Source organism: Mobula birostris, chromosome 5, assembly GCF_030028105.1.
Source record: "Mobula birostris isolate sMobBir1 chromosome 5, sMobBir1.hap1, whole genome shotgun sequence".
Lineage (NCBI taxonomy): Eukaryota > Metazoa > Chordata > Chondrichthyes > Myliobatiformes > Myliobatidae > Mobula > Mobula birostris.
This window is the reverse complement of record NC_092374.1, coordinates 33,690,277-33,714,597: the sequence shown is the minus strand read 5'-3', so window position 1 is coordinate 33,714,597 and position 24,321 is coordinate 33,690,277. Positions and strand designations below refer to the sequence as shown.

At 39.8% G+C, this 24,321-nt stretch overlaps 1 protein-coding gene across 1 annotated transcript in view; it reads right to left on the bottom strand.

The window, feature by feature from the left end:
* The window catches only part of dmgdh (dimethylglycine dehydrogenase), a 124,980-nt gene that overhangs the window by 59,194 nt on the left and 41,465 nt on the right, over positions 1-24,321 (bottom strand). The window contains exons 6-7 of the mRNA XM_072257839.1: positions 6,920-7,168; positions 3,398-3,596 (exon numbers count right to left, since the gene is read on the bottom strand). Coding sequence (XP_072113940.1) covers positions 3,398-3,596; positions 6,920-7,168 — 448 coding nt within the window. The remainder of the gene's footprint in view (positions 1-3,397; positions 3,597-6,919; positions 7,169-24,321) is intronic.

Below are 24,321 nucleotides of genomic sequence, written 5' to 3'. Positions count from 1 at the left end.
GTCCACATCTACATTCACTCTTGGAATCTGGCATATCTTGTTTTGTTTTCAGTAGATCTTACCAAGACCACAAAAATAATACTAAGTTAACAGTTCTCATCCCCATGTATATTCTCCCTGAGATATGCTCCATTTGGTCACGTCATACAATACATCAATAGCATGAGCTTTTACATTTTATTCTGCTCTTCGCTCTGCTGATCCAAAGATCTTAGTACTTGTTACCTAATGAGGAGTCAAAAGCATAATCAACTGGAGTCTAATGGTTAAGTTGTTCCTTTTGTCTTTGGGGAGAAGATAAGCATGATATCTTTGAGATCTCAAGGTCCATCAGGTAATGATAGATTTGTTTAAAATTGGTTTTAGATTCTGTTGTCTAATATTTGAACTAGCTGGGTCAATATCCTAGAGAACTATTAATGATTAACTGGTTAGTCTGGACTATTATGTGAAGCTGGATGGGTTAGATCCAGCAACAGAAATTTGTGATTCCTCATGTACATGAACAAAATTGCAAGTCAATGCCAAACGTTAGTCCTAGCTTAACAAATAACAGGAAGTCATTAGGATCCATGTGCCAGTAAATCATGCTGGCTCAGTTGATTAATCTTATGCAATACCTACTTCCTTGGGAGGCTAAAGAAATTTGGCATGTCCTCATTGACCTTACTGATTTTTACCTGTGCACTGTAGAATGCATTCTAACTGAATGCATTACGACCTAGAATAACAACTGCCCTGCATGTGACAACGAGAAACTGCAGAGAGTTGTGGACACAGCTAGTACATCATGTAAATCAGCTTCTGCTCCATGGACTCTGTCTACTTCTCACTGCCTCAGTTAAGCAGCCAGCATAATCAAAGATCCCATCCACCCCAGACATTCTCTCTTCTCTCCTCTCTCAGCAGGCAGAATATACAAAACTATGAAAGAATGTACCACCAGCCTGTGCAGAATTGTTCACTTGAGCTCCTACAGTCAAGTCCTGAAATTCATAGATTAATAGTCTCAACAATTTTTAAGTATCATATGAATGTTTGGCACTTGGACGTCCAGAAGACATCTCATAAAGACCGACTGATCCATTGCTAGATACAGCAAAGAAATAATCTTGTGTCTTTGACTAAAAATACATTAACACAGGCATCTGTTTTAAGCTTTACCAATTATGCACCAACAACTCTCAAATATCCATACATGGGGGTCAATAATCAATAAAAATGGTCCAGTTTGCAAGGAGGCCTGAACCCAGCAACATACTCAAGCCCCTTTGTGGGCTTTGAGTAAAAATAGCCCTCAAAAGGCTGCCAGATAATATTACATTAAGGATTCAATGTAACTGCACTCCAGCTTCTTGGATTGATGAAGAAAGTGACTACTCACCCGAAAGAAAAACTTCTGTATGCTTATCCAGCTTCACTTTTGACCTTCTGCTTTTATTTCCTGCCTCTCACACTGATGCCAGAAAATCACCCGATGAAGGATAAGCAACCAGGAACCCTTCACTGATTTTCACCACAACAACTTGCTGGCCCTCTCACAGGATTTCAGAGATCAATCATCTTTTTTGATGCGTATTTTCAATCAGAATAACATAAACAAGGTTTGACATACATTCACTTCAAACTTTTTGGAAGAGTGAAGGGACCCTGCCATAAATCAAGGTAAATAAACATGTGCTTGACATTATGATAAATATCTTGTTCAATCTTCAAACTGCAAAGCTTCCAGGCTGCTTTATTCTACAAGGAGAGATAAATCCCTTTGCATTCTCTAGAATATCAAGCATGTTAAGATTATTGTATCATTTTCAATTATCTAACATGTCAACCTGCGCTTTGGGGGTTTCTCATATTTACGTATAAGAGTGAACACGTCTATGACTTTAAGTACCTGGGTTTTCAATTCTTCCATTCAGTCACTCTACTTCTGTCACTTTATTCACCTTCACATAAAATTCTGACAATGACAATGTCAGGTTCCTTTGAGAGTTCAAAATTTCAGTATAATATATGAATCCTATTGAAGAATGTAGTTTATTTTAAATACCTTGTGGTTAATTTGTAGGCATACTAAAACTGATTGTGATATGCTGTGAATTTATGTTAAGATGAGGGACACAAGGCCCGTGCAGATTGAAGTCATGTATTAGAATCATATATGCATAACATCTAAGGCTCAGGAGTGGCTTGTCAATCACCCAGTCACACCCAAATTGAAGTCTCTGGGATTTTACTGCACAGAAGCATTGGCTGAACTGGACACTGTGTTTGTGCTTGTCTCCCAGCTATATAGTCTCGCACTGCTGCTCTTTCTCCACACATTTACATTTCGATTTTTAAAAAAATATTTATTCAGCAATACAAAATCAATTTTAACGGGCAGTGCACTTCACTGGAAAAAGGCTTGTGAATCATGTCCTTGATGCTACAATGAAGATTTGTTACTGGTCTGTTGCTCATTGTTTGTATTTGACATTGGATCCTTGAGTCAAATCCATAATGCTATTTGCTCAAAGGAACTTAAAATAGAAAAATGTAACATAGTTTATGGTTTTTAAAGGCTGTGATGAATTGTACTCCATCATTCACTGGAGTGTGAGCCCACAACCTTCAGACTTACAGCACAACACAAGTCAGTGCTGACAGCAGTACATTCTTCATCCACATTTAAAACCTCAGTATGATCTGTGTATGGGATCAGAATAAAGCAATAGTTTGCAAGTACTTAGTAGGTGGATTTGACACTAAATATGGTGAATCATATTTGATCAGAGCTGTTGCATTTCAATTCCACATCAGGATGATATTCAATCATTAGATACGGATGGATAGAAGAAGTTAATGGGGACTGGTTTTAACAACCCTATCCTGTCAACTTGGAGAAAGTAGCAAATTCCTGGAAGTGCCATGATTTCTTCGAAGCAGATAACATTTTCTGCTGTGTATAAAATCAAAGTTTAAAGTACGTTTACTACCAAAGTACATATATAATCACCATATACAACCCTGAGATTCATTTCCTTGCAGGCAATCACAGTAAATACAAAGAAACACAATAGAACCAATGAAAAACTATACACGAGAAGCCAGACAAACCACCAATGTGCAAAAGACAACAAACTGTGTGCAAATATGAAAAAGAAAGAAATAATAAATAAATAAACAAACAAACAAACAAACTAACAAACAAATAAGCAATAAATATCAAGAATATGACATGAAGTGTCCTTGAAAGTGAGTCCATAGGTTGTGGGAACAGTTCAGTGCTGGGGTGAGTAAAGTTGAGTGAAGTTGTCCCCTCTGGTTCAAGAGCCTGATGGTTGAGAGGCAATCATGACTGAATGAATAAAAATTTAATGATGATGATTGAATAGAAATAGAATGAGGTACCTACCCAAATCCAATGGCCACCCAATAGTTCCGAACACCTTGGTGTGGTCCAGCCATAGGAAGTATATCTGGTGTGTATGTGATAGGTCCTGATATTATGTTAATTATGTCTGCTTTTTTCAAAACTGGGACCATATCCATAGCACATTCAACATTATCCATGATTCTATCCAAATCCGATTCAAAAAGTTCTTTTCCAAATCCTGGAACAGATCATTATACAGGAACATCCAAGTATTTATAGAATATGACATATCTGCTATGTGAATCACAAAAAATTAAATTCTGAATGTGGTTGACACGCAATGTGGTAAAAAAAACTCAATGCTTTCATGCAGATTATAGAGTCTCATATTGATGGGACCCTGCAGTGCTCAATCTTCAAAATTGTTTATCAATGCTTGCTTACATTTGGACACTATCGAGGGCAGAAATCAGTTTAGAGCTCACAAAATTACTGCTTTGAATTAAGGCTGCTAGCAACAATCAGGTCGTGTTAGAGTGACAGTGGGTGCTAAGTTAAATCAAAGTTGTCTGAGAGTGCCAGTTCTAGTCAAGGCTATTATTGGTAGGACAGGACAGTCACTGGATTCAGGTCAGAAAAAAGGAACTATGTCTGCTTACTTCAGGCTCATCCCAAATCACACAACGATTATGTCTAAACAGTAAACATCAGCTGTGTGTTGTACTTCATTTAACTCTATTCAAGCAAATACTGATGTACAGATGGAGGGATTATTTCTTTTTCTACAAATCACACTGGATAATTTCATTACAGTAATTTTACAGTTCATAGTAAGTCCTTGGGCTGGCCAGTGGTGTAGTGGCATAGTACTGGTTGGTCCGGAGTTTGAATCCGGCCAGGTCCCAACCTGGGCAGTGGCAGTTTCTGCACAGAAGAAAGGCCAGGTGGTCTACTTCCACATCTTGTCACGAAAACCCTATCTACACTGTCCATGGGATTGCCATGAGCCAATGACAACTCTACTGCACACGTGTGCGCTCATCTCTACCTCACCACAAGCAATCTCAGCATCAGGTAAGCTGACCCACGTGACAACTTTGCAAGGCGAAGTCATTACCTCTAGCATTCTACAATGTTCTCTCATGGCCGACTCCATCCACCTCCGCAGCCTTCCAGAAAAAGCTGTTTGAATCTTTGATGCCCTATTTTACAATGAGCTAAGCTTTCTACTTTGTGTTCTTTTCATCAAAAAGACCACTAACTTGCACTTCTGTAAAAACACACTTCTCCACCCTTGCCTGAGCTTTTGCTGCTCATGACTTGAGCATGTTTATGTTATCTTCAAACTCAAATATTCCAAGTTTGCTGGCTAATCTCCCATTTTCCAACTCACATAAAATTAAGTCCATTCAAATATCTGCTGCCCAGAAATAAATATACAAGGGCCTAGAAATTGGATTGTATATGGATTATATATTAAACCACAGATGTATATGGATTATATATTAAACCACAGTGTTGTTTACGCATGTTCAAGATGTGTTTTTCAGACAAAATCCTGACCCATCAGGAAATTGGACTGGGAAAACACATTGCAATTCAGCCTACAGCTATTTCTTCATGCACACAACACGGGTTTTGGATCAGAAGACTGAGACCGATGATTTCTGTTTTCATTCACAGTTAAGGAAGGATGCAATCATGCACAGGGCAGGAACAGTCCTTATGGGGTCCTCACTAGAACATTTGTTTCTTGATAGCTGGTGAACACTCAGTGAGCTAAAGGACCAGCTTCTGTCAATGTTTTGGGTCGAGATGCCTCATCAGGACTGATGATAAGTGTCTTGAAGAAGGGTCTCATCTCGAAACTTCGACTACTTATTTCCCTCCATAGTTGCTGCTTGACCTGCTGACTTCCTCCAGCATTTTTTGTGTGTTGCCCAAGACTTCCAGCATCTGCAGAATCTCTTGTCTCTCCGTAGGGCAGTTTCTGTGTTGTACAGTATCTCTTTATGTCTCCATCTTCTGTGATTCCCACAAATGGTTTATAGGTGCTGCCTGTTTACTGATAGCTCTAATAAAAAAAGTAGTATCTGTGCACACTGGATCTATGATCTGTAGGACTAGCCCACCTACCGCACAATGCCTAACGGGCAGTTCCATAGTCACACCACGCTTCCCTATTTGAACCTTTCTATCTGCAAATTCACCCTTCAGTCCTGATTTTCCTTCTCCCTCTCGATTTTACTCCCTCCCTGTCTATGCTTCCATGGCTCCTTGACAGCCTATATAGTTGCAGGGAGAATTTACTTTAACATCCCTGATCCACCCTGCATACAAATCAGATGGCAAGCCTGTTTTTTTGGACACACAAGTTCTATCCCTTGCAAATGGGAAGAAATCGCAATAGAGAATTCTTAAATTGAGGACATCACAACTTTGTGTCCATTTTGGTGACCCTGATTTTGTATTTAGCTCAGCAGCAGCAGCAGCACCCATTTTGCTCACTAGAAATGGGTGAAATCTGATTTGTTGACCAAAATGTTGTCAGGACGTTGTCCAATACTGGTGCCTGAACTACCAAGAATGAGCATTTCATCCAGGGGTTCAAATGTGTTAAATCCACATCAATGAACTCTGATATCCTGGATATTCCCAAATTTACTCATAAAGCCACTGGTACCTAGCCCTAAACTTCCCAGTTCCTTTATTTTCATTGGCTACTATTCACCTTTAACAGTCTCCTTAAAATTACCCCCTGGCCAGACTTTCAGCCTTCTATCATATGATCTCCTGCTTTGGCTTGGTGAGTATGCTCCACTTAAGTGATTTGACTCATTTTACCACCTTAAGGGAAAAGAAATTAAACTAATTATTATAAGAACAAAATTTTGGAAATACCCAGCAGGTTGGGCAGCATTCATGTATCAGGAGGGTGAACAAGATAATTTGTTGGGTTTTCCAGAAGAGTTGAGAAGCAGAGAGTTGATCAAAAAGAGCCAAATGAAGAAGACTGGGGTGAGCACGCTAGGGGTTACAATCAGTGCTGGGTGTATGTCAGTAATTGGGGCTGATCAGAGGTCGATTACCTTTAGGGTATGGTGCATGAAGGAGGTAACTGAGGTAGTAGTTGGAGTAGTTCTTAAAAAAGGCTGTGGGAAGTTGAAAAATTCCTTGAAGGACCAGGGAAATAATTGTGTTCCTCCTGGATCATAAAGAGTATTGCCAAAATTCTGACCCCTTCACAATCGCAAGAGGTTCTGACAACCTGACATCATTTTTCAATTTTTAACCCAACCCAATACCAAACCCATGGAGGTGAATGAGCAGATCTGCTTTGTAGGTTAACAGCAGCAAAATCATTAAATAGTATTGTTTAATAAATAAGTTCACCTCATCTAGTGAGAGTAAACTGTTCCCGCATTATTACCTTAATTTAATGCATATTTCAATGTTCACATATAATGTACATAAATGTCAAGGTAATATTTTCCCCTTCAATGTTTGTATACACTACAGCATGTCACTGATATTACATCAATTTATAACATCTTCCTTTACCTGGTGGGACACCATCTGTTAACCAAGAGTCCTGTATCATCATCTTCTCCTTATCTTCATAAGGACCAAATAGTAGACCATCGCGTTCTTGGCGCAGATAGTATGAGCCTTCCAGGTCACGGAGAACAGGAAGCTCATGTTTCAGTGATTTCACCTCCGGAATTGTTGACGTGATGACATACTGATGGTGGACAGGGACAAGAGGGTGATCCAACCCAATCACCTTTCCAACTTCACGGGCCCAAAATCCTACACCAAAAGCAGCAGGAAATATTAGCTCTAATTTTCCCTTAGTCAAAACCAACATGACAGAAGTGCTGAGTTACTAGAAAAAAACCTACAGATTAGCACAGCTTGGAGTAAATACTTAACAGTTACTTGATTGAGAAACAAACTTCAAAGTATATTTAAAATCATTAAATAAAAAGATTATAGTTTTAAATTACTGTACTATCTGAGAGCTTTAAATTTCTCAGAGACTAATTGAATGGAAAAAAAGTAGCATTTACCTAAACAAATTAAACACAGGAAATTGCTGGAAGCCAAAGGAAAATTCCACCTTCACTGTCTGGGATTTAATGGTGAAAACTACCTCTATACCATTTAAAATTAATGTAGACAAGTAAACTTCTGTGTGCCAAGAAATACTCTGTTATAATACGAAAATTCAAATTTAATGGACTGAGAAGGAAAGATACAGGGAATACTGGAAATCCACCTAATTTGAAGCATCAGAAATTAATGTTGTCTGGTACCCAATCACTATGCCATCATGAATAAGGCTGAGGACATACTGATAAGTATTCAGCTGCACAAACTTGTTATGCCATTCAATGTTTTCATGACAGCTTTGTACATATACTCATTTTACCTGCATTAGTTTTATAGCCCTTAACGTTGTTACCTAGAAAAAATACATAAATCTCAGACTTAACACAAGTAAAATCTAGCGTCTACTGTGTTATATGGAAAAGATTTACACACTTCTGCCACTTTTTGCCTAAATAGGTGTCCCCTTCTCACTTGAACAACATTGGTCGTTATCGGGTCTACCAGAAGAAAATCCTTCTGTCTTCACGGTCAATTTCTTTCAAAATCATAAAATTCTTCATCAGATCACCACATGGAACTCTAATTTCCAGAAAATAGCAAAATTATGTATGTAATCTTAACTCTTCAAACCCCCAAGTAATATCTTTGTGAATCAGTGCTGCTCTCCTACAATATATATTTTATAAGGTGCAAAGTAGAGAAGAGCTCACAGTGCTTTAACCAACTGTAATTGTAAAAAAAAACAACATGCCTTTATAATCTAAGATTTCAATTCTGACATTCCAATAATCCAAAACTTACTTTATGAACCTGGTATCAAAGTGATGTATATATGGAACTCTAAATCTCTTTCGCTCTCCATTCTTCCTGGATGTTCATCATATGAACCTGATTGGTTTATATCCTCTCTTACTGAAGCTGCAATAGTACATTTAATGAATCGGGCTGCTTCCCCTTCCCCTGGCCTTTCAAAGGTCTGATGAAATGGATGATTTAACTCACAATTATGATTAGCTTGCAACCATTTCTCAGAATGTTGTACTCTCAGGAAGCATATCAGAAGCCTTAAGATTACTTAAGGAAACACTAGAATTTAAAAAAATGTGGTTTCCCTGTCACAGATATTTCATCTGGACTTATTAAATACTGCAAAGGCTGTTAAATTTCTTTTATCTTCCTGCCCATATTTAAATCAACAGTGCCGACAAGTGGTAAAATTAAAATAGCAGGAGTGGCACCAACAAGAAGGAAGTGCCAGCTGATGATCTGCTCAGCTAAGTTGCAATCAAAGCTGAATCACATTTCCAGAACAAGGAGAGAAGAAGACCACGTTGTTCTAATATTTATTGCTACTGGCTACCAACTACAGGCGATGTTAACTTTAGGGTGTGGATTTTCAAAGGTGAATGCAGCTCACCTCAAGCTAGCAGAGGTGGAGAACCTGCGGCACACATGCCCAAGATGACACATGCAAAAACTTTTGTTGGCATGTGGCATGTAGTGCAGCCCCTCGATTCTTTAAAACCACCCTTAATAAAAAGAATCACAACGATCGTCTTTACTGCCAAATGAAGTAGCGAATGATATTTTGCAACCCAAGAGATGTTTTCAAAGGAAAAGTTTTGTGCTAGCTTGCCGCCAGCTAGACAGTTGCAAGAACACATGGCGTTGGATGATAGGTGTGTTTTCAAATCCTTGCAGACCTGGTGAGCACATCGGTATCTGGATAGTAAACAATTGAGCCATTTGGCATTGATTTCGCTCTGCTATATTCTTTCTTCTGTCATTTCTGATGTGATATGTAGACTGTATGTAGTTTAGTGCCACTGTAGATATTCATGTGAGTAATTGTTTGCAGTGTTGAACTTAGTCAAGTCTAATTACAGAGGTAGATTTACTGAGGAAACTAGCGTTACATGTATAGCTCTCAAAACAACCACATATAAGCTGGTTATAAAATACTTGTCATTGTTAGTGCAGCAACAAAAGATTCACTGAAAGTTAAGTGTATTTATTTTTCTTTCCTTTATGTTTTATGAATATGCCCCAAAACTTAAAATTTCACATTCACCATTCTTATGCTATATATGAGGTACTATTTAGAAATCACATCATTTTCAATAGTATTTATAAAGATAAGCATTAATTTTTGAACAGATAAAATGCTGGGGGAACTCAGCAGGTCAGGCTGCATCTATGGAAAAGAATGAACAGTCCACATTTCAGGCCGAGCCCCTTCTTCAGGACTGAGAGGAGGGGGGAGATGCCAGAATAAAAAGGTGGGTGTAGGGGAAAGAGGTTAGCTGGAAGGTGAAGCCAGGTGGGTGGGAAAGGTCAAAGGTCAGAAAGAATCTGATAAGAAAGGAGAGTTGACAATAGGAGAAAGGGAAGGAGGAGGGGACCCGGGGAAGTAATAGGCAAGTGAGAAGAACAGGCCATCTAACATGCTTCATATATTTTAATCTGTCTCTGTTACACTTTTATTAATAGCACAACAATGAATACACATAAATAAGCAATAGGGTTCATCCTTTCTCCTTAAAACTTTTCCATAATTTTTGTTACTAATTCACTGATCAATGATAATCTCTGTTCAAAATTACCAAGGCACATGACATGGTTTTTTAAGAGAATTAACACCAATTTAGGCACACAGTCTCTAAAAAGTTCACCAACACTGACTAGGAGCATATTGAGATTACTCATCATGCTTTAGTAATCTTACAATCTTAATTATCAATGGGGTTTGTTCAGATAGCTCAGTGGAAAAGTACACACAGTGTCCACTTTATTAGAAACCTCCTGTACCTAATAAAGTGGCCATTGCATGTATGTTCTTTGTCTTCTGCTGTTGTAACCTATTCACTTCAAGGTTTTAATGTGTTGTGCATTCAGAGATGCTCTTCTGCACACCACTGTTGTACCATGAGGTTATTTGTGTTACTGTCTCCTTCCTGTCAGCTTGAACCAGTCTGGCCATTCTCCTCTGACTTCTCTCGTTAATAAGGCATTTTCACCCACAGAACTGCCACTCGCTGGATGTTTTTTCCTGTTTTTCGCACCATCCTCTGTAAACTCTAGAGATTTTTGTGCATGAAAATCCCAGGAGATCAGCAGCTTCTGAAATGCTCCAACAATCTGGCACCAACAATCATTCCACAGTCAAAGTCACTTCCATCACACTTCTTCCCCATTCTGATAGTTTGGTCTGAACGTCAACTGAACTTCTTGACTATGTCTGCATGCTTTTATGCATTGGGCTGCTGCCACATGATTGGCTGACCAGACATTTGCATTAATGAGCAAGTGCACAGGTATACCTAATAAAGCGGCCACTGAGTGTACTTTCACCTGTGTTTGTTTGAATTTCAATGGAAGTATATAAGTTTGCTGGATAAGTTTGCTCTGCTTGAAATGAGCAATATTTTCAAAGATGCTTTCAGGAAGGAATTATCAGTTAATGTCCCTCAAATTTCACTTACAAAAGCAGACAAAGGCAATTTCCCTCTAAGGCAAATGTGGGAAATGCAACATGCTACAATAATTTTGAATACCTTCTGAGACAAGGTAAAAACACACCACCAGAGCTACCAAGGATGGCAAGCTTTACTTTGGTATGCCTCAGCACATTTATATATTCAGTGCCTCATAATATTTTCTACCAGCTGTGTAAAATATATTTTTGACTGGTGTATTAGCTAATCATGTAGCCCATTAACCCCTCTGAATATTCTGTAAAATAATAGTATGGAGAACTGCCACTGAATAAGTGTGTTATTGCCACTTTCAGAGTTCCTGGCTTTCATGGACAAGATGTGATACATGCTCAGCCTGCATAATAAATTTAATCTCTTCTTATTCTATAAAGCAGCACAATTTGAGGATCTGAGAAGGATTTTATTCACACAGAGAGTGCTTTAAATTTAGAGAACTCTGCCTGAGGAGGTAGTGGAGGCAGGCATTCTAACAGGATTTACGAAGCATTTAAACAGGTTAATTCCATTCAAAGAAAGGCTCTCAGGATTATAGGTGTAGATGAAGCCACAGCTCGTGAGAAGCTAGCCATCAGTAGCTTACGCCACAGATGACAGGTTGCTGCAGCTACTGTGCTATACAAAATTCACACCAGCCACAGCCCTGCAGACCTTCGTGCCACGCTGCTTTCATCTTATGAGAGACAGCGCACCACACGATCAAGTTTATCTATGCCTGCTCATGCTGTTTCTATGCCTGATGTGAGAACCTACACACTGGATAGAAGCTTCCTTCACTGCACTATCAGAATTTGGAACAGCCTTCCAGATGCTGTGGTTGGAAACATCTGTAACGATGGGGTCCAAGCCTTCAAGAGTCGAGTGCACAAACACCTATCATCTCTGGGAGGGAAGTCACATGTTTCTTCATAAGCTATCATGAAGGGGACCAGGATGGCAATGCTTGGCCGTTGGTAGGTAGGGTTAATATCTGACTTTCAACGGCACTTGTGAGTTATGTTCTGGCTGGATTTAGTCCTTAAACTGCTGGAGAACAGTGCGGAACAAACAGGTGTTGTTTTCTCCCGGTAGGGACTAGTTTTTAGTTCCAAGTGCTCCTGCCACGTTTTGTCACCCTGCAACCTTATCCTTCAATCTCTTTGAATTATGGAGGACAGCATGTGTATAGATGTCTCTCTCCAGCAGACTTCATCATGATCATCATGACTCCAGTATTTCTACTATTTTTAATGTTTCTTAATTGTACATATGATTTTTTGTGCTCTGTCGCTGATTGGCCTTTCAGAGCTCTCTTTGGGAACTAGTTGACTTGATCAGAATTTCAGATCTGGCTATTGTTCACGATTGTACTTAATAAAAAAAAAGGCACTTAGTGCCATGGACGCGTAACAGTTAGTGTAACACTTTACAGTGTTCAGTACACACAGCGTTCAATTTCTGGCGCCGTCTGAAAGGAGTTTGTACATTCTCCCCGTGAGCACGTGGGTTTTCTCTGGGTGCTCCGGTTTCCTGCCACATTCCAAAGACCTAAAGGCTGGAGTTGTTAATTTGTGGGCCTGCTGTGTTGGCATTGGAAGCATGGTGACACTTGCTGGCTGCCCCCAACATATCCACAGACTGCTGGTCGTTGGTGCAAATGACCCTTTCACTGAATGTTTCGATGTTTTGATGTACATGTGACAAATATAGTTAATCTTTAAAAATGTTTATCTTTGAGTCACCAAGGTGTAGCAGGCTATGCAGGCAAGGTGGACTGCTATGAATCACTACTGTGGTCCAAAGTGCATGTTTCTGTGCTGTACAACTCTATGGCTGCAGGAGACCTCAAAAATAAAATACAAAATGAAGAGCTCTTCCCTGCTGCTGGATTTCTTCCTTTGTGAAAATCCTTTGCCCTGGCAAACAAAACATCAGTGAACTGAAGTATGCTGCACTTTGTAAACATATTGATATTGACAGGTCACAAACACGAGAAAATCTGCAAATCTGGGAAATCCAAAGCAACACACACAAAATGCTGGAGGAACTCACCAGAACAGGTATCATCTACGGAAAAAGAGTACAGTCGACATTTTGGACTGAGACCCTGATGAGGTCTCAGCGGAAACAGCGACTGTTTACTCTTTTCCATAGATGCTGCCTGTCCTGCTGAGTTCTTTCAGCATCTTGTTTTGTTCCTTTTGATATTGACAGGTCAGCACCGAGAAAGACTGAGAGCAGCTGTTCTGAAACAGGTTTGAAAATAACTTTTAGTGCCATGTTTAAGTCCACCTATTTCATTCTGTGCCTGAAGGACAGAAGGTCTGTTTATATACACATTGCAGTAGAGTTGGGTTGAGTGAATCCATGTCTATTTAGGTGACCATGTCTTTACCCAACTAACCAGATCGTCCCTTTAACCCTGAATTCACCTGCTTATTTTTTCAAGCAGTGTGCAAAGTACTGAAATTTCATATTTCTAAGTTCAAATTTCAAAGTGAATTTATTATCAAACTATGTACTATATATGTTATCGTATACTTTCTTAAGATTCATTTTCTTGCAGGCATTCACATGAAAATACAATAAAATTTAATGAAAAAACTATATATAAACAGTTGAAGACTGACAAACAACCAGTTCAGAAGAAGACAAGCCATGAAAATAAAACAAAATACTGGGAACAAGAGCAGTAAAGAGCCCTTGAAAGTGAGTCTGTAGGTCATAGATTCAGTTCATGGAGTTAGCTGGTTCAGAAGCCTGATGGCTGTAGCGTACTAACTTCCTGAACCTGGAAGTGTGAGACCTACAGTTTCTGAACATCCTGCCGGATGGTAGTAGTACAAAGAGAGCCTGAACTGGATGGTGGCCAACACCTGTGCAGGAGAGTAGACAGTCGATGATTTTGATCAATACTCTTCACCTGTGCTGAAAGAGGGGAGATCCCAGCATAAAAAGCTGGAAGGAAGGGTTGAATATTTTCCTCCTGTTGGTCGAACACTTTGTGTATCATTCCAGATTCCAACATCTGCGATCTCTTATGTTTCCTACTTTCTTAAACGTGTCTGTATCAAGCAGTTGACCATCCAATTTCCCCTGTGTCATGTCATTGATAAATGCCCTCTCTTGCTTTCTTCTCTGGTACTGTAATATCATCAGATCTGCTGACATCATACCTCTCCAGAAAAAAAAAACTTTCTGTCCACACAAACCACAAATCAGGTCTATCCATTCTGTCTGAGTACTGAAAGTTCTCTCTTACTATAGTCAGTAATGGCATTCTGTGTGCGTGGGACAAAGATAAGTCGTCCTTGTTCATCCTGGCCCTTCACAACCTCGATTCAAGATTCATTACTGCAATGAAGAGTTTTTTAATATAAGAAAAGACTGAGTTAATTAAGCCTATAGCCTCTGGAATGTAGAACAATGAGAAATGAAGTATTTGAGACAGAAATGATTCAGGGGGAGAGGGGCTTAACAGAGTAGATGTCAAGAGAATCCTCTTCCCACCTCAGTTTCGACAAACTTGGTGATACTGCACACATCTCATTATGTTCCTATATATCCAGTTATAACCAGAGAATGAAATCTAATTGTTTCTCTTTCTTAGTCCATATTACTACTTCTTGTATCCAGTGTAGTTATGTCTTGGTCTTCTTGTCCTATCTGTCACTTAAATGTTACATCTTAACAATGTTACCTGAAAACACAGTGGCCTGGAATTTCTGTGCAAGTTAAAGCTGAGATACACAGAACATTCTCGGCAGTCTTATTCTGTTATCCTAAAATCCACCCCGGTCTTAAACGTACTAAATAACACAACATTCACTGTTCACACTGATCAGATGATCACTTTGCGGTCAGCCCATAAGAGTGAGCCTGAGCTTCTGGTTGTCTGACATTTTAATTCACCATCCCTCTCCCACTCTGACCTGACTGTCTGTGGCTTCCTGCACTGTTACAATGGGGCCCAACTTAACCTCAAAGAGCAACACATCAGTTTTAATCAGGGCACATTGCAGCCTGCAGCGCTCAATATTGAATTCTCCAACTTCAGATAACTTGCTCTTTCTTTGTCTTTGTATAAGCACCTACTGTTTGTACATTCCATTCTTCTTCCTTTTTTTTCCTTTCACTTGTATATTCCAGCAGCTCAGCATATCCTAGTACGTCGATCAATATGACGTAAACCAGTTTTCACAACATTAGCAGACAAAGGGGTCCATTCATTAGCTGTCCATCACTTCACCTTATTTTTAACATTCACTTTACTCCACCATTGCCTTCACCCGCCTTCTCTACTGTCTCAACCTCTTACACCTTAACAATGTTTCTCTCTTTCTCAGTTCTGATGAAATGTCTTCTACATCTGCAACATGATTTCCCGACTTTTATACCCAATGCCATGACCTATATAGGCAAGGATCCATTACACTTTCTTTACCATCCTATCAACTTGCATTGCACTTGGGAGCAATAGACTTGACCCCACTACCCCACTCTATTTCAATGCTTCTAAAAGCATCCTGCCATTTACTGTGTCTTACCCCTTACATTTGACATTACTAAGTACAATAACTCACACTTGTTTACATTAAACTCCTTCTGCAATTTTTCTGCCCAAATTTCCAACTGATCTACATCCTGCACTATCCTTTGACAAACTTCCTCACTATCTGCAGTTCTACTATTTTTGTATCGTCTGAAAACTTGTTAATCAGACCAACCATGTTTTTGACAAAATCATTTATATGTATTATAAGCAATAAACTTACACAGAAATCTAGTCAAAATAACATCTCTCCACCTCTATTCTCTGCCTTGTATGACCAAACCAACTGTGAATCAACATATCAACTCACCTTGGATCCTATAATGCTTTACTAAAATCCACGACAACTTCCTCCCCTACTCATCAATTGTCTTTGTATTTTCTCAAAAATTTAATTAAATTTTTAAGCCATGACCTCCCCTGCATAGACCTATGCTGACTTCCCTTAATAAGTCCATATCTTTCAAATTGCAAGTAAATCCTGTCCTTCAGAATCTTTTCCAATTATTCCTCTTCTATTGTTTAAGGCTCACTGGCCTATAACTTTCTGGATTATCCCAAATTCCTTTTTTGAACAAAGGAGAAAACATTGGCTTTCCCCCAGACGTCTGGGACCTTGCCTGTGCTTAAACAGGATACAAGGATGTCTGTCAATGTTCAGCAACCTCCTGCCTTGCTTACTTCAGTAACCTAAGATCTCATCAGAGTCAGGAGACTTACCTCCCTTCAAGTTCATCAAGAGAGACAACATCTCCTCATTCTTCAGGTAAACATGCCCTGGAATGTACACAAAGCTACAAAGCTCTTCTTGATCTCACTTCAACCACGCCCTTCTGCTTGATGAATATAGCCATTCTCGTGTGTGTGTGTGTGTGTGTGTGTGTGTGGTGGGGGGTTAATGTTTCTCTCTGAACGACTTTCATGTTCTTTCTTTGTTTCGTGTCTATCTGGAGAAGACAAATACCTCACCCAGTTCCTCTGGATCCAGGCGTAAATTCCCTCCTTCGACCTTGAGTGCAAATACCCTTTCCCTAGCTTCTCTCTTATTTTGTAATATATGCATAAGATGCATTAGCATTGCCAAAGATATGTCATGCAGTGCTGTAGATAGGAAGTAACTGGATCAAGGGGGATAAGACGGAGTCAAGCTATGCAAATACGAATTCAGTGAGTCAGACGCAGGAAGAACCAATGGGCCTACTCAGATAGTTAGGTTTGTGGATCTGGATAGGCGGCAGAAAGGAACAGAGCCAGGTCAAGGAACTTTGAGGTTGGTGGCTGTGGATATGACATCTCCAGAGTTGATGAAGCTGGTGATGGTGTTGGAGACAATTTTCTGACAGTATTCTTCATTTTCCCACTCTGGCCTCTTACTTCCCCCTGGTGTCCATCCTCCTTTCCTTTCTCCCATGATCCACTCTCTCTCCTATCAGATTCCTTCTCCTCCAGTCTTTGCCTTTTTCACTTATCACGTCACAGCTTCTTACTTCAACCCCCTCCCCTACCACCTTCTAGCTTGTCCTCCTCCCCGCCCCCAACCTTTTTAATATGGCTTTCCCCACATTCCTTTTCAGTCCTGATGAAGGGTCTCCACCCGACTGCTTATTCATTTCCATAGATGCTGACTGACTTGCTGAGTTCCGTCAATATCTGGTGTGTGTTGAACTATCTACACTTGTTGTCAAGCGTTACAGATAAACAACAAATACGGAAGTAAGGTACTAGATTTGACTGATTGTCCTGTTGTCTTGGAGCCATTTAAAGGAAAGAGAAAAGGGGTGAATGTTGAGGTGTGGGGTGGGGAGGGAAATGCTAGTTGTTTGCACTGGTCAAAATAGATTTACTTTCAGGGGTGTAGAATAGGAGAGAAGAAAAGAGGAGAAATGTAAAGGCTCAGTAACAACAGGCCCTTATATGTACACAGTATTTTATTTCACTAAATAGTGGCTCACATGGATGGTTTAAAAAAGGAAGAAGCTTATTCAGCAACTTCAAGATAGCCAACACCGGCACATAAGATAAACAACAGCTGGTATTATCCTTTAGTAGGACAGATGAAGAGTGAAAACATGTTCAAGCACTTGAATGGAATAAATAAGTAACTGATAAATTGCATTTTCCAGCAATTTTAGTGAGTAGTTTGCATCGATAATATTTTAGCCTACGAAAGAGATGTGATTCGCTCTGTCCTGTATTGTAGAAAAGAGAGACTTGTATTCCTATCACGCCTTTCCCAACTCTGACTCATCACCAAGCTGTCTGGAAGAAGTTTGTACCTTCTCCCTGTGACCGCGTAGGTTTCTTTAGGGTGCTCTGGTTTCCTCCCAAAGTCCAAAAACCTACCGGTTGGTAGGTTAATTGGTCATTGTAAATTGGTCTGTGATTAGGTTAGAGTTAAATACAGCGGTGCTATAAAGTCTGTGAACCCTGTAGAATTTTCTCTATTTCTGCATAAATATGACCTAAAATGTGATCAGATCTTCATGTAAGTCCTAAAACTGGATAAGAAGAACCCAGTTAAATAAATAACACAAAACATTATACTTGTTCATTTATTTATTGAGAAAAATGATCCAATATTACATGTATTTGTTGGAAAAAGTATGTGGCCCTTTGCTTGCAGTAACTGGTGTGACTCCCTTGTACAGCAATAACTTCAACCAGACATTTCCAATAACTGTTAATCAGTACTGCACATCAACTTAGAGGAATTTTAGGTAACTCCTCCTTACAAAACTGCTTCAACTCTGGGATGTTGATGGGCTTCCACAACATTTCTATAGGATTAAGGTCAGACTGTGTGTCCGACAGAGTGATCAGCAGCACTGGGGCTCCACAGGGGACTGTCTTGACTCCCTTTCTCTTCACCATTTACACCTCAGACTTCAACTATTGCACAGAGTCTTGTCACCTTCAGAAGATTTCTGATGACTCTGCCATAGTTGGATGCATCAGCAAGGGAGATGAGGCTGAGTATAGGGCTACGGTAGGAAACTTTGTCACATGGTGTGAGCAGAATTATCTGCAGCTTAATGTGAGAAAGACTAAGGAGCTGGTGGTAGACCTGAGGAGAGCTAAGGTACCGGTGACCCCTGTTTCCATCCAGGGGGTCAGTGTGGACATGGTGGAGGATTACAAATACCTGGGAATACGAATTGACAATAAACTAGACTGGTCAAAGAACACTGAGGCTGTCTACAAGAAGGGTCAGAGCCGTCTCTATTTCCTGACTGAGGTCCTTTAACATCTGCTGGACGATGCTGAGGATGTTCTACGAGTCTGTGGTGGCCAGTGCTATCATGTTTGCTATTGTGTGCTGGGGCAGCAGGCTGAGGGTAGCAGACACCAACAGAATCAACAAACTCATTTGTAAGGCCAGTGATGTTGTGGGGATGGAACTGGACTCTCTGATGGTGGTGTCTGAAAAGAGGATGCTGTCCAAGTTGCATGCCATCTTGGACAATGTGTCCCATCCACTACATAATGTACTGGTAGGGCACAGGAGTACATTCAGCCAGAGACTCATTCCACTGAGATGCAATACAGAGCATCATAGGAAGTCTTTCCTGCCTGTGGCCATCAAACTTTATAACTCCTCCCTTGGAGGGTCAGACGCACTGAGCCAATAGGCTGGTCCTGGACTTATTTCCTGGCATAATTTACATATTACTATTTAACTATTTATGGTTTTATTACTACTTATTATTTATGGTGCAACTGTAACAAAAACCAATTTCCCCTGGGATCAGTAAAGTATGTCTATGACTATGACTATGACATTGACTCGGCCATTCCAAAACACAAACTTTCTTCTTTTAAAAACCATTCTGTTGATTTACTTGTTTTTCAGATCATTGTCTTGTTGCATTATCTAAATTTTAATAAGCTTCAGGTGACGGACTGCTACCGTGACATTCTCCTGTAAAATGTCATGACACAGTTTTGAAGTCATTGTTCCTTCAACCATTGTCAGCTGTCCAGGCCCTGAGGCAGCAAAGCAGCCCCAAAGCATGATGCTCCTTCCACCATGCTTCACAGTTGGGATGAGGTTTTGGTGTTGCTGTGCATTGCCCTTTTTCTTCCAAATATAGCAATGTGCATTTCTGGCAAAAAGTTCAACTGTTGTCTTGCCTGTCCACAGAACATTGTCCCAGAAGCACTGTGGAACATCCAGACAGTCTTTTGCATACTCGAGATGTGCAGCAATGCTTTTTTTTTGGAGAGCAGTGGTTTCCTCTGTGGTGTCCTTCCATGAACACTACTCTTGTTCAGTGTTTTTTTATGGTGGACACATGAATAGAGACTTTCACAAGTTCTAGTGATTTCTGCAGGTCCTTTGCTGTTACCCTTGGGTTCCTTTTAAACTTCTTGAGCATTGCATGTTGTGCTCTTGGTGTGTTCTTTGCAGGATGCTCACTCCCAGGGGGAGTAGCAACAATATTGTATTTCCTCCATTAGGAGACGACTTCTCTAACTGCGGACTGATGGTCTTTAGAAATGCTCTTGTAGCCTTTTCCAGCTTCATATATCTCTACAATTCTTTTTCTAAGGTCCTCTGAAAGTTGTTTTGATTGAGACATGGTGTACATTAACAGATCTCTCTTGAGAAGAGTGAGCTCTGTCAGTAACCTGACTTCATGTATCCTTTTTTTTATAGGACAGGGCACCTCTCCAACCCACACTTCCAATTCCATCTCATTGATTGGAACTCCAAATAGCTTTTGTAGAAGGCATTACATTAGAGGGTCACATACTTTTCCCAACAAATACATGTAATATTGGATCATTTATGACAATAAGTAAATGAACAACTATAATATTTTTGTGTTATTTATTTAAATTGTGTTCCCTTTATCTAGTTTTAGGACTTACATGAAGATCTGATCACATTTTAGGTCATATTTGTGTAGAAATAGAGAAAGTTCTACAGGGTTCACTAATGTTCTATCACCATTGTAGATGGGTCGCTGGGTGGCACAGCTTGAAGGGCCAAAGGGCTTGTTCCATAATGTATCTCAATACATAACAATGGTGGCAACAAGTTCTAACAGCTATGTGAGAATAATAAATATTTGGTAGGTTGAGTCACTGAATTATGAACAATAGAGTCCTTGAGCAAAGGATCGCCACAACCTATCAGGCCTGCTTCATATGCAACAGTGTGAACTCACCTAAAGACATCAAGCAAGTTCACAAAGTTTTATCATGACTAGACCCTAGAAGACACCACCTGGGTGAATGAAGAATGTCTTGTATATGCCTGCATCTGCCAGATGACTGATTTCATGAGATCTGTACATGTAGAACTTGGCAATGGAGAACACAGCACAATTTAACTTATCTGGCTTGGTTAAAAACTAATCAGCAATTCTGTCTACAAAACACATCACCTATAGCTAGTTCATTGTTGCAAATGTTGTTTATCCACAATTCATGATGGCCATTGTAATATTAATTAAACTAAACACAATTCTTCTGTTGCTCTTTGTTTCTGCTGTCAAGTAGAATTTGTCCCAAAATATTAATGCTATGATTGAGGTAAGGTAACTTGGAAGTAAGAAAAACATTGTAAGTTAATTTTAGGTCTGCAAAAATCACTAGGTGGTGTGCACTATTATGTACTTAGCACATAGTCTGTGGTTATATGCCGTAAAAACAGAATTCACACCAAATTTCAAATAGAGCCTTCCACTTGGGACCTCAGCCATTGTGCCAACTAATTGCTACACTTATTAAGCTTACCAAAGTGCAACATTGATTATGAGGCAAATATTGGTTAAGGCAACATTCTACTCTTTTCTAAAATAGTACCATGGAATCCACTCGAGTTTGCAGACAGGGCCTTACAAAATGTCCAGTTTGAAATGGGGCATCTCTAATTTCTGTTATCAAGTACCTGTTATGGGATTTGAACCCCACAAAATTTCTAATTTAGAAGTGAAAGTATTAGCAACTGAGCTTTGGCTTATTCTGAGATCATGCCCTCAAGGTCTCGGCTCTTCCATGAAAGGAACTATCCTCTAGACTCAGAAATGGGTCCTTTGATCCATCATTTCCATGCCCTCCTTTTTACCCATCAGCACTAATATCATTTGCCTATATTAGGACTTTATGCCTTGTCTACTTAAGTGCCTGCCCAAATGCTTTTTAACCATAGTAACTATATCCACTATTTCCTCTGGCAGTGCATTCCAGAAATCAGCCATTGTCTGCAAAGAACCTTACCCATATGATTCTTTTTAAATCTCCTGCTTTCCACCTTTATTCTAGGCTCTCTTGTTTTCTATTTTATCCAGACCTCCAAGACTAATATACATTTCAGTAAGGTCACCTCTCCAGGTTCTAAACGCCAATGTAAATTTACAATTGATACTGCCATAGCGAACAGAATCTCAAACAACAATGAATCAAAGGATAGGAAGGAGATTGAGAGCCGAGTGACATAGTGTCATGACAACAGCCTTTCCCTCAAGTGTCAACAAAACAAAAGAACTGATCATTGACTTTATGGGGTGGTGCACATGCTAATGTTTACATCAGCAGCATTGAGGTCGAGGGGGATCCTAGAGGTGAGTCAATAACTAATTCTGGTCCATCTATATAGAGGCCATGGCCAGGAAAGTACACTTACACCTAGAGGCTTAAGAAATTTGGCATATCCCCTTTGATCCTTATCAATTTTTATAGATGCTCCATAACAAACACACTAGCGGAAGCATTCACAATTTGATACGGCAACTGCTCGGCCTGAGATCACAAGAAACTGCAGAGGGTTGCGGACACATCTCAGCACCTCACAGAATCCAGCCTCCCCTCCATGGTCTCTGTCTACAATTACCACTGTCTCAGTAAAGCAGCCAGTGTAATCAAAGACCATGCCCATCTCGGACATCCTCTTCTTGCCCTCTTCCCATCGGGCAGAAGATTCAAAGGTCTGAAAGCAAGTCCCATAAGGCTCAAGGACAGCTTCAGCCCCACGGTTACAAGACTATTGAACTGTTCCCTAGTATGATAAGATAGACTCATGGCCACACAATCTACCTTGTTATGGCCTTACACTTAATGGTTTTCCCTCACTGCACTTTCTCTCTGTAACATTTTATTCTGCATTTTATTATTGTTTTCCCTTGTACTACCTCAATGTACTGGTGTGAAGAAATTGTGTGTAGGGACACATGCGAAACAAAGTTTTCATTGTACATATGACAATAATAATCCAATTTACCAATGAGTATCAGCCCGTTAACCTTTCCTCATAGGGCAACCTTTCCACTTCTTGGATCATCCAAGTAAACATTCTTTGAATCTCCTCTAATGAAGGAACATCCTTCCTTAAAAATGGGGACCAAAACTGTTCACAGCGCTCTAGATGAGGTGTAACAACTGCCTTGTACAATTGTAATATATCTTTCTGACTTTTATTATTCTAAACCCTTTGAAATTGGGGCCAACATTCCACCATAGAAGGCAAAAGTCAGCACAGAGGTGGGCCAACAACTCTATGACTAATCTGTGCTGTACAATTCTATAATTCTATTTCCTGCTCCACTTATGTGTTAACTTACTTTGTTTCAAAGTTCAAAGTTCAGAGTAAATTTATTATCAAAGTATAAATATGTCACCATAAACAGCTCTGTGATTCATTTTCTTGTGGACATATTCAATAAATCCAATTACCATAATAGAATCAATGAAAGACCGCACTCAACAGGACGGACAAACAACCATTGTGCGAAAGACAACAAACTGTGCTAATACAAAAGAAAATAAATAATAACAATAAATAAATAAATAAATAATACCTATCAAGAGCATGAGATGAAGAGTCCTTGAAAGTGAGTCCATAGTTTGTGGGAACAGTTCAGTGATGGGGCAAGTGAAGTTGAGTGAGTTATCCCCTCTGGTTCAAGAGCCTGATGGTTGAGGGGTAATAACTGTTCCTGAACCTGATGGTGTAAGTCCTGAGGCTCCTGTACCTTCTTCCTGATGGCAGCAGCAAGAAGAGAGCATGTCCTGGGTGGTGGGGGTCCCTGATGACAGATGTTGCCTTCCTGAGAAAATGTTCCATGTAGATGTGCTCTATGGTGGGGAGGGCTTTATCCATGATGGACTGGGTCATATCCACTACATTTTGGAGGACTTTCTGTTCACGGGCATTGGTATTTGTATAGCAGGCTATGATGCAGACAGTCAATATACTCTCTACCACACATCTGTAGAAGTCTGTTGGAGATTTAGATATCATGCCAAATCTTTGCAAACTTCTAAGGAAGCAGAGGTACATTTTTCTGCACTTTTTCACTACTTAAATGACAATGTTCTATTGCAACACACAGAAAGTGCTGGAGGAACTGAGCAGGTCAGACGGCATCTATGGAGAGGAATAAACAGTTGTCATGAAGAGTCTTGGCTTGAAATGTCCTATATTCATTTCTTCCCATAGTTGCTGCCTGAACTGCTGAGTTCCTCCTGCATTGAGTGTGTGGTGTTCTGGATTTCCAGCAACTGCAGAATCTCTTGTGTTTATAATGTTCTTTTGTCCTTTCTTTTAAAATCAACAATTTCTCATTTTCTCCCACGATAACCCATTCGCTGCTCAGCTAACCTTACAACATCTCACCATGAAGTGTGTGCATTCCTTCTCATCTTGCCTTTCCACTTGCATCATCCTGAAATTTGTGAGGATGTGTTAATCATTTAGATATTTTACAATGTATGCTGTAGGAACAAAAGGCATTTGAAAATGGGAAGAGGCAACACGTTACATATTGTTGCTGAAAATTAAAATTTAATTAAATTGTAGTCATTTAAAGATAAACTACATT